General features: G+C 40.4%; 2 protein-coding genes across 2 annotated transcripts in view; both read right to left on the bottom strand.

Annotated features, from left to right (window-relative positions):
* The window catches only part of LOC109471320 (tyrosine-protein phosphatase 10D-like), a 36,932-nt gene extending 31,378 nt beyond the window's left edge, over positions 1-5,554 (bottom strand). The window contains exons 1-4 of the mRNA XM_019770610.1: positions 5,506-5,554; positions 4,860-4,982; positions 2,982-3,254; positions 2,202-2,439 (exon numbers count right to left, since the gene is read on the bottom strand). Coding sequence (XP_019626169.1) covers positions 2,202-2,439; positions 2,982-3,252 — 509 coding nt within the window. The 5' untranslated portion in view covers positions 3,253-3,254; positions 4,860-4,982; positions 5,506-5,554. The remainder of the gene's footprint in view (positions 1-2,201; positions 2,440-2,981; positions 3,255-4,859; positions 4,983-5,505) is intronic.
* A 12-nt stretch (positions 5,555-5,566) lies between these two features.
* LOC109471321 overlaps positions 5,567-11,323 on the bottom strand; it is a gene marked incomplete at its 3' end in the record, with an annotated part of 11,031 nt that continues 5,274 nt past the window's right edge. Inside the window, exons 4-6 of the mRNA XM_019770611.1 lie at positions 9,652-9,841; positions 6,040-6,275; positions 5,567-5,676 (exon numbers count right to left, since the gene is read on the bottom strand). Of these exons, the coding sequence (XP_019626170.1) occupies positions 5,567-5,676; positions 6,040-6,275; positions 9,652-9,841 (536 nt within the window). The remainder of the gene's footprint in view (positions 5,677-6,039; positions 6,276-9,651; positions 9,842-11,323) is intronic.

Consider the following 11,323-nt stretch of genomic DNA (forward strand, 5'->3'; position numbering starts at 1 on the left):
AACCTCGAAGTAGGTCATTTTCTGCACTTGTACCCAAATTTGGATTTCGGGCTGTTTTTGAGCTGATGAAAATACCAAAGTGAATTTATTTTCAGACCTATCCTTCTACCATGTGTTTATTATAGTATTGGCTATCACATGGGTGATTTTGAGGGCTTCCTTTTTTGTTCATGTCGCATATGCCTATTTCTGTAAATGTTTAAAATATGGCCTACTTTAGTGACAAGTATACAACAACGACACAAGGCCGCAACCTCCACAAGCCCTTATTTGATACACAATACATATATGTACTCCTCTTAAAATATTGAATTAAAATGACATCCTACTTCGTCATTTCTAGACCTTCAAACATAGCAGTTTTTGCTAATTTCTGTATGTACGTCCAAAAGATGGCCTACTTTTAGGGAAAAGTACACACCAACGACACAAAAACTCAACCTCCACAAGTATTCATTTGATACACAATACATATATGTACTTCCCCGCAAAGATTGAATTCAAATAGCATCTAAGTTTGTAATTGTTCTTTCTAGAGCTTCAAACATATGTCAAACATATGTCAATTTCTGTACATGTTTAAAATATGGCCTACTTTTATGGACAAGTGCACACCAACGACACAAGAATTCAACCTCCACAAGTATTCATTTGATATACTATAAATATATGTACTTCCCCGCAAAGGTTGAATTCAAATAGCATCTAACTTTGTTATTTCTAGAGCTTCAAACAGAGCCGTATATATCAATTTCTGTACATGTCCAAAATATGGCCTACTTTGAGGGACAAGTGCACACCAACGACACAAGACCCCAACCTCCACAAGTATTCATTTGATATACAATACATATATGTACTTCCCTGCAAAGATTGAATTCAAATGACATTCTACTTTGTTATTTCTAGAGTTTCAAACATAGCCATATATGTAAATTTCTGTAAATGTCCAAAACATGGCCTACTTTGAGGGACAAGTGCACACCAACGACACAAGACCCCAACCTCCACAAGTATTCATTTAATAGACAAGACATAGTGTTACTTTGGGCAAAAGACTTTATCAGATTGCTTTCTTTCTTTTGTAGATATTGTATCCTGAACATGGCTGAAAATCATATTTTCCCTCAAATTGAAAATTTGACCTACTTCTAAGGCCAACCACGTGACAACCAAAGAAGTGCCCAAAGTTTGCAACCATGCATTTTATAGCACATATGTTAATGTATCTATGATTCAAATTTGAAGCAAAAAAAATCACCATCTTTTGACTTATAGCACTTTGAAGTTGGGAAAAAAAACGCTTTTTCATAAGCCTCAAACACTGTATTGTGTTAGGGTTGCCCATGTCCTTTAAACGAACTTCTTGAAAATTTCAAAGCTATTCTAGAATAGCGGATTAAGTGGTCTTTCATGCCCATACTTTGTTTTTCTATAATATTAAAGCACTTGCTCGTAATCGTGCCTTAAACTATGCCAAATTTCATGTTTTTCACATGTCTAAATCAGGGAAAATGGCCCCGAAACTTGTTTGGCCCGTTACCATGGCAACGATCGGTGCTGACCGGAAAGAAAGCTATTTTGAGGGGTTGTGGGCCAAGTACTATCACTGTGCAAAGTTTGAGCGAAATCGATTTTTTGACCCCTGCCACCATTGTTTGATCCTTACAGACATTCGCTCTTAAAGTGTATTACATCATAAAATACATTGATAATTGAATCTTACTCCGACATTGAGGTTGATGAATTCCTCATGTCTTCGACACAGAGCATACGCGTCGAACCCATGTTAAACGAACCAATGCCTGCTTACTTTGGAACCCAAACATACAAACCTAGCATAGATTAAACAAGAAGCCATGTTTATATAGTATTGGTAGCGACTTTACGTACTATCAAAAGATTTCTAAATGGTGAGTTTCAAGAAAAAATCTAAAAGTCACTTGTGCATGATTCTTTGGCGTATTTTAAAAAAATACCCTTTCTGTATATAAATTCACTACCAATACGAAATAATTAGAGGGTTATACAGTGATAAGTTCCGAGTGAGACCACATTTTAAATGACCTAGAAACACATAGCTCCAGTCATGTTAACTCTAAAACACTAATAGAACTACCAGAACGTCGGGAGTCTTTGTGTGCACGTACATGTACATACCTGTGATAGCTGTTGATTTTATTGCTTTACTTTTCCCAAACCGACTGACCGCCGTCAAGCTGATGACGTATTGAGTGACAGGGACAAGTCCCTGTACAGCATAGTTAGTGATGTCTCCGGGAAGTGTGACAGATCTAACAGATCGTCGCTTCCTGTAATGCTCTGTTTTGCTGTATGTCAATTCGTAACCCGTCAGCTTGGCTACCGGCGGGATCCAGGACAACAACAGGCTTTTGTACGTGATGTCCTCCACATACAACTGCCTTGGTGGGTCGGTATCTGCGGTTTTAATACAAACTTTGATAGAACAATTTGTGCAAGTTGAAAGATACATACTGTATTAATCATTCAAATCAGAACATGTAGTAACTTATTCAAGAGAGTTGCAATAACTTAATAAATCAGAACATGTAGTTACTTATTCAAGAGAGTTGCAATAACTTAATAAATATGTACTTACCTCCCTAGATCTGATTAAGCTACATCTTTTTACATCCCCCCCCCCCGAAAATTAGAAAAAAATCGCCTTCTTATTGGTTCCTAGTATCAAGCTACCTGCCTCGGAAAGTATAGATCATAGCATCTCTAGCACTGTATATACTAAAATTGAAGGTCTTCAGTAAGAAAAGCCCCCAGGAGGCCCAGGATTCTTCAATGTTTTTGTTCTAATATCTAACAAATAGCAATATACTACGTGAGTAACACTCACTAATGTACCCAAACAGTGAATTCATTTCCAGGATTGAAATAAGTCAATCACTGACTTGATAACGTTCAATGTTTTATAATTAGTATTGCTAATATCAGGAATTGAATCTCACATGTAACGACGAGTACTTCCGCTTGTGGTCCCTCGACGTACGGACTGATGCAGGTGACGGCCACCACGTACTCTGTTGCAGGGGTGAGAGGACTGAAGGTAGCCGTAGTCACTAACTCGGGCAGATACTGAGTAAGAATCGTAAGCATGGATTCTTTGTCCGTTAGCCACGCCCTGTAGCCAATCAGGACATCTCGAACGGGCTGCTCCCATTGGACAGTGGCTGACTTCTCACTAACGTGTTTAACACTGATGTTTGCAGGAGGTGGCATCCCTGTAATCATGATAACATGGTTGTAATATAACAAAAGGAAAGCCTGTACATGTTTTCATAATTGACTTTATAAAAGAAAAATGTAAAATGTATATGTAACAGGGGACATTGGAATCCAGGGGGATCCGGTGTCCTCCTAGGGGAGATTGGAATCCCTATCTCCCCTACGAGAATCTGGAATCCTCATAGGGGAGACTGGAATTCAAGTTTTTTCGGTACAAAACTGGGATCTGAATGTCTGAATTCAAATCTCTCCTAAAAGGATTCCAGATTCTCATAAGGGAGATAGGAATTCCAATTTGGCCTAGGACAAGTACTAGTGGGAATTCTTACAGGACAATCTCCAATTTTAAAAGGAGAAATTCTGATTGTATCAAAATTGTTGGGAAAATAGAATGAGTTATTTCACACGTAAAGTTTCAATCAATTTCAGCATAGGTAAGTGAATATGTAAATCAGACTCAGATATATGCATCAGGCCATTGTGAGATAGTGACTCAAAAACCAGTTTTTCCAGTTGGAAATAGATTTGGGTCTAAGTTAGGAAATTTTTCAATTAAGGAATTAGAACTGCAAATTATGCCAGGACAAATCTTGATTCCCATCTAGTAATTCACCTACAATAGTAATAGTCTTGCCTATGCTGAAGTTGATTGAAAGTTTCCAATCTCTCCTAGGAGGATTCCAGTCTACCCTAGATGAGGTTGGAATCCCTATCTCCCCTAGAAGGATTCCAGATTCTCCTAGGGGAGATAGGGATTCCAATCTCCTCTAGGAGGATTCCGGATCTCCCTGTATTCCAATCTCCCCTGTGACATATACATCAGATTTTGTGTGCCGGACACATTAGGTTGTCAGCAGGTGGGTTGGGGAGATTGATAGGCAGAATGGCAAGTCAAATGGTCGGACAAACGTAATGAGAGTATTTTGGGGAACGTAAACTTGAAAATGGGTTAAGAGCAGGAGGGTGTTTGGCAGGTACAATGGCAGGTCAAAACATCCGATACGGGGAATGTGACGCACTTGAAGGTTACAAATTAAGCATTTTCAAATGCTTCCTTAAAGTCTAACAGACACTACGTCAGCTTGCTGGGTCAAAGCACAGCAACAAGTATCATTAATAGCAAAGTTATTTTTATCACAACTATTTATTGTTCACTAGCCGACGTTTCGATGACCATCTGTCATCTTCATCAGGGCAATTCAACAGGGCTGGTTGCACAGTAAACCAGCCAGAATTGCACTGATGAAGATGACAGTTGGTCATCAAAACGTCGGCTAGTGAACAATAAATGGTTGTGATAAAAAGAACTTTGCTATTTAGTCGTTTACCAACCTGATGAAATTATTTACGGAACAAGTATCCTTGTTTGACAACATCATTTCTTTCAAGGATAGGTCAGACAAAGTGTAGGAAAAACGTGAATAGAATGTTACAATTTTAAGGGGGGGCATTAAAATACCCTTTAAAGCCTGTTCACACCTTTTCCCCACCTTAAATTGCTACCAAGATAACCCCTGACTATCTCCTGATAGGGAGATCAAAATTAATTGATTATTTTTAAAGATTCTTTGTTTTTTTTCAGAAATAATAAAGCTACTCACCGCTACAAGTGATTTGATCCACGTTAAGGGTAAATCCAGCTGCACAGGAGCAGTTGAAACTGCCGATGGTGTTGGTACAGAACTGCTCACAGCCTCCATTTCCTGCGACACACTCATCAACATCTAACAGGAAAAAGGAAATACTTATTATGTGACTATAGATGCATGTTTTAAAGGGCATATAAGCAATTGGACCGTTTTCCCACCAGAATGTTTTACCATGTTATGCATTGCTTCTGATCCAGGTCACGTTTGCACAAAGAACTTACAGCTCACTTGGTCCCACGCTTGCGGTTCCACTCGAGACGGATAAACTATAGTTCATGGGCCAGGCTTTTTTACATTCACGACGCAATCGTTACATACTTTTGCCAACGTTAAGAAAAAATGTTTTAACTATTATGGCATAGAAGATAAACATCTACATTTTTAGCTAGAATACCCCGATGTGCCACAAAATTACACGAAAATAAGCTGTCTTTATATGTACACTAAGATTCTTCACTCAAAATGGTCAGGGAAAAAGGATGTACTCACAAGTCTTTCTTTATTGTCATTCAAGAAACCGTATAAAGGTGTTATTCCCTGCGTTGCTAGGGATGTGTATTTTTCCCTAGCACAGGTTACCATGGATACACCAACCCACCTGTACATGTTGGTGCAGCTCCGGTCCAGGTCGCGTCAGTCTGGCAGGTAAGTGAAGAAGCGCCGACTAACCGGTATCCCGAGTCACAGGTGAATGTGATCACGTCTCCGAAGTAGTTGAAGCCCCGCATGGTTCCATTGGTAGGGGGACACAATGGTGGACACCGGTCAGCTATATCCAAACAAGAAACGGGAGATTTCCAGGATTACTAAAACATATGTATGTTCAAGGAAACGTAGAAATGCTGATGTCACATTTCCAAATCAAGGCCCGGCCAGGCTGTTTCTATTACTAAAAATCAACAAATAATATTAATGATATACGCCAAGTTTCAAATATTTTTCTCCCAATTTTTTTGGCTTAATAGTTTTTATATCATATTTTTCGTTCAGAAGATTGCCCGACCGGGCCGCGGGTTGAATATGTGACCTCATGATCAGCAGTAGGTATAACTAATGTTAATTGTAAACTGACACTTGATGCCTCGTAAAAGTACATGTCACAGCATGTAAATGGAATGCATCAAAGGCCTACCTAAGTATATTTGAACTTCACACAGGCTCAATACTCGAGAAGCTCCGGGAAGGCGGACGCCCACGTACCGTCCCATCATCCCCAGACATGAGACGGAAATAAACGGCTGGTTCAGTTCGATGCGATGATCACCTCCACACTTGGGGTTCGTGCTGACCTGGTCGGAATCCCCGATGTGGATGTTGAAGGGGTTGAGTCGGTCCTGACGACTGTCCTGGCGGTTAAATATGACCACCCTGTAAATATTAAAAACTAATAAATAGCAGATTAGAAACCAGTGTGCCCATCTCTCCATTTCCCTGTCATTTACTTTCTCTCATCATCATCATCTATCATCCCCCGTAGAGGTGGAGCATACAAAGTTAGATCGCCAAAACTGTTTGTCATTCATCACAGAGATAAGTTCCTGGCCCTCCAAGCCTGTTTCAGTTTTAATAAGTTTCTTCAGTGTTATGTTTGGACCTCCAACTCTTCTCTTTGTATCAGGGTTCCAGAGTAGAAGCCTACTGGCTGGTTCTTCACTGCGTACAACATGACCAACCAAGCTTAGTCGTCATAATTTAACTACTGTTCGGTATAACTGTTCATTAGTAGTATGTTTCCACCATGGTGTATTGAAAACCATTCGCAGCATCTTCGTGTATGTTCCGTTTAGTTTTCTAGAATGTGACATATTTATGACCCATGACTCTGACCCATACAAAAGAATTGTTTCAATACATGCCTTAAACACTTTGATCTTAGTTTGTTTTCTAATGGGTGCTTTCCAAATCTTATGTAATAAGTGAAGAGCACTCCATGCCTGTGCGATCCGCACATCCATGTCATGAACACTTTCTCTTACTTTTGGCTATTCTAAGAACGGGGTGTACCAGGGTCTTGCACTTGGGCAAATTTTCAAGTTTCACACTTTTCCACTTTCAGCACAGAAAAGTGTATTAAAAGTCATACCATGCATGATGCGTTTTTGATTGTTTGGCTTACAATCAGCGGTTTTTAAGTTGCGCTTTTTTCAGACCTTAACCTCTCTACAAGCATTGATTTGATGGGCAATACAAAGAGGTACGTCTGTTCAAAACTTAGCTTTAAAAGATTATATTGCATTGTTATTTGTAGAGAACCATCGTACCATCACAGGCAACCTGAAGGCTACCCCCCTGTCAGCCCTGTACATACTGGCGGGAATCTGCCCTCCTGGCATCCGAAGAGATGTCCAAGCAAGGACAGAGCGGGAAAAACAACAGAACGACCCAAGACACCCTCTACACGGGCACCAGGAGACACCCCGGCGACTGAGGTCCCGCCGGAGCTTCATGACTGTCCAAGGCCTCGGGGGGAAGACACCAGAGTCCCTCAGGGCCGATCTGTGGAAGAGAAATGACCCGAACAACAACAGGGCACTCCCACCCCCTAGCGAGTCCCTGCCTCCAGGGGCTGACATGCCTAGAAGGTCTTGGGTCGCCCTGAACCGGGCAAGGGCGAAGGTTGCAAGGACAGCTGACAACCTGCTACGGTGGGGAAAGTCAAACAGTGCAGTCTGCAGCTGTGGCGAGGACCCCCAAACCCTACAACACCTGATGAGAAACTGCAGACTCTCGCCGACCTGCACAGACTCAGACCTCCAGGAGGCCAGTGAAGCTGCTCGGATTTTGCTGAGAGAAATAGCGACAAGCTATGATGATGTAGAGAATAAAATAGCACAAAGTGTCAATTTCTGCGCATGTAAAAATATGGCCTACTTTAAGAGAAAGGTTCTCAGCCAAAAATGAACCAAATCTATTTCTAATCCCTGCCACCGTTGTTTGATACTTACAGGCATTCGCTCTTCAGTACCAAAATGATTTTTAATAACATGTAATACCATTTTTTCCCTAAATGATCATATAGTTTTTAGCAAACATTTAAAAAGAGCCTTGACTTATGGATTAGACCTAACATAATGGCTTATGTACAAAAATGCCTTTTTTTAAGTGCAAAAATATAATGTGAATTGAATTGTGATTTTGTGCATAAGATTTGACTTAGCATAATGTTTTCAACATCTATTTACCAAAAAGCTTCCGGAATATCCGAATAATACCTGTATTGGGCCTCAAAAAACCGTAGGTTATTTTGACGAATCGCACCGCTTTTGTTTCGTTCTGTGAACTTTTTTTGTAATTTTTAAGAATGTATAGCTTCATTATTAAATTTGACATGGTTATGTTTAAATAATTTCCCTTTAGTATATATAATATAATATAATAATTAATGCACCTCACACAAGATGCCCACCGACAGCCCTGCCCATGGCATTTTAGCCCAAGTCCATAGGCAACAATTTTTTTAAGTTTTTTAAAATTACTGATTCCACATGTTGAGGTCATTAAAATGAAGAAAACCCAAAGTAAACACATTGCATATGACTTGCAAGAAATAATAACCACAACAAAAGACTTACATGTGTAAAAAAATGCTGGGGTCACGTTTACTCAAGCTGGACCACGCATAAACGAATCAACATTGATCCGATCTTTGTTACAACGTATGAGAAGTTATAAGGCAAAATATACAAACTCTTAGAAACAGTTTTGTTTTTTGAAATATGTGCAGATGGCACATATTTATATACGCCCGAGGTTAGTGTCGACCCAATACGCTGGTTTGAGGGTTAGAATCATATGTTAAAAAACCAACAGAATACATTGAATATTTAGTTAGAATAGCTGGTACACCCTGATCTTGGGATAGCCATTTTTCTATTTTTTTTGTCACATTTGTAGCTCATAGTATCAGTTTTTTTTTAAGATTTACTGTTGCCAAATATTTGCAAAAGCAAAAAAAAAAAAATATTTTAAAAATTTATTCTACACTGTATCTCTTTCTGTGTGTGCGTGTGTGTCCGTGTGTGTGTATGCGACTGTGTGTGAACTTGATTAACTCTCAAGCACCCGAACTTTTTTTGTGACGTTAATGCCCGAACGGTGTCCAAAATAGACCCCATTTGGTTTCTTTCAAATTTATATTCCTTTTTGGATTTTTTCAGTGATCTTTGCATGTATATTGGTTAAACATGGTAAAAGGTATATTTTGGCATGATTAAGTGTTGAAAAATTCCAACACATCATCATAATTTATGCAAAAATAGGATGAGGCCTGCAGGCATGAACATGGGGTTGACCTTTGACCTCATATGAATGTCAAATTATCAAACCTTTAAAAACCCGATGAAATAATTCCCGATGTTGAGGTTACTTGGCAAACTACATAATATCAATTAAAAGCAATTTTGCTTCCTTAAAGACATATTGAGGACATCCGAACAATTTTGTGTGTAGGAAAGTGCAAATACATGGCTGGGGTCCGTTTGGACCCCAGACGGTCTTACATATGACTTCCGTTGTTATTTTTACAAATTTGTGCCGATCTCCAAACAAATTTAGGAAAACTTGTAGAAGAGGTTTATCGACAAAGTCACGGGAGGAATTTTTTTTCGAATAAAAAAAAAATTCAAATAGCACATAAGAATATACGCCTGGGGTCCAAATGGACCCCGTTCGGGTGTTTGAGGGTTAAGGCTTACATATGTCCATTGTAAGGCTTGATGCATATATAAATATTCTGCACACATACCTGCCAACAACATACGATTGACCGAGATCCACCCACCAACCTGGATCATTGTAGATCGTTCCTACCATAGTGTGTGTACAGGAACGATTCAGAAACGTGGTATTGGTGTTCCCGTCTACGGCAAGGCTGGCGGCCCCAAACCAGTAAGTGCTTGTTTGGTAGGCGGACTTCCTCAGTGCGACATTGACACCTGTCGGTTTAAGAGAAGTGCCATGAGCACTATTATATAGTTATATTGAGAAGAACAGACTCGGCGAATCGCAAGCAACGAGACTGGACGTACGGAAAGGAGAGCTCGAGCAAACCCCGATTCTAACGTCGTATACCAAGTACGTGCATGCATATGTGTGAACGCATTTCTGTAATTTTATGGATGTCATCCTCTAAAGACCCTAGATCTAGTGCTAGATCTAGATTTAAAGGCTCCGGCCTGCAAAATGCTGCTAAACCACATGAATACAGGGCTAGTATTGTGAATTTGCGATAGTACCTAGCGACTTTTACGACAGGCTAGGATTGCACAAGCTTAGCCTCCTTTGCAGACTTGTAGGGCGCGGCGTTGTTTTTTTTTTTGGCGAGCGACGCTAGTTATGCCGCGGAGGGACAATTTCGCTGCCCAGCAAGTCTGCTTCCAGTCGTTGACCAAAAAATGGCTATTAAAACATTTAGGAGCGATTGGCATGGATGTGTGAACTTCCCGCAATAAACGCCACCAGTGCGGGGAGGTGTTCACAACTTGCAACTTTCTAGCACGCCAACACTAAACAATACTATCCACTAAACAAAACCTCGTATTCATTGCTGCTATATAAAGATCAGTACCACAGAAACCCGCAAGCTAAAATGTGGTATTTTAGGGGTTCGTCGACAGATAAAAAGTGCCACCGTGTTGTTTGGTGGCGGATTGATCTCACTGGTCGACGGAGGGTAACGCAGCAAGTTGCGTAATGAAAAGTATGGCACATTTCCCAAGCAAAAATAGTACTTCAAAGTTTTTGTCTTGGATTGTTTGCATGGATGGATATATACACAGCAATGACTTCATTTTTGCATTACCAATGTTCACTTTTTTTTTTCCTTTTTTAGAACATTCCACTATAGCGCAAGCTGACAAAGGCGGGTGCGTGCCAGCCTTCTCCATGCGTATGTGTGAATTGCCCCTGCACGAACATGTTAATAGCCTCTTTGAAAGGTTAGCTTAATCCCAAGCCCCTTTAGGTCCCTTTTGGCGGCAAAATTGTCCCTCCGGCGCATATCTTGCGCACATGCTGGTATTTTGCGGCATTTATTAGTCGGCACTGAGCTTCGCCAGCCTGGGTGCCATCCCCCGTAGTTTCAGCCGGCTCCCTATAGTCGCTAGCTGCTGTAAATGCTTTTTTGTTCGCCAGGGATTTAACTTCGCGACTTTCGCTAAGAGCCCTGCTTCGTGAAGTCATGTCCCTCACGAACAGTTTACCATATCACTACACTCCTCCCATCTTCAATGTTTTCCACATACTAAATATATAGTACCCAAAGAAGGGTACGCAGCCAAGTAGAACTATCTCTCACTAACTCACTCACTCACTCACTCACTCACTCACTCACTCACCCACCACCCACCCAACCACTCACCCACTCACTCATTCACCCAATCACTCACTCAGTAACTCACTAACTCACCCACCCAAAC

The sequence above is a fragment of the Branchiostoma belcheri genome, unplaced genomic scaffold (assembly GCF_001625305.1).
Source record: "Branchiostoma belcheri isolate BF01 breed outbred unplaced genomic scaffold, Haploidv18h27 scaffold248, whole genome shotgun sequence".
NCBI classification, from domain to species: Eukaryota; Metazoa; Chordata; class Leptocardii; order Amphioxiformes; family Branchiostomatidae; genus Branchiostoma; species Branchiostoma belcheri.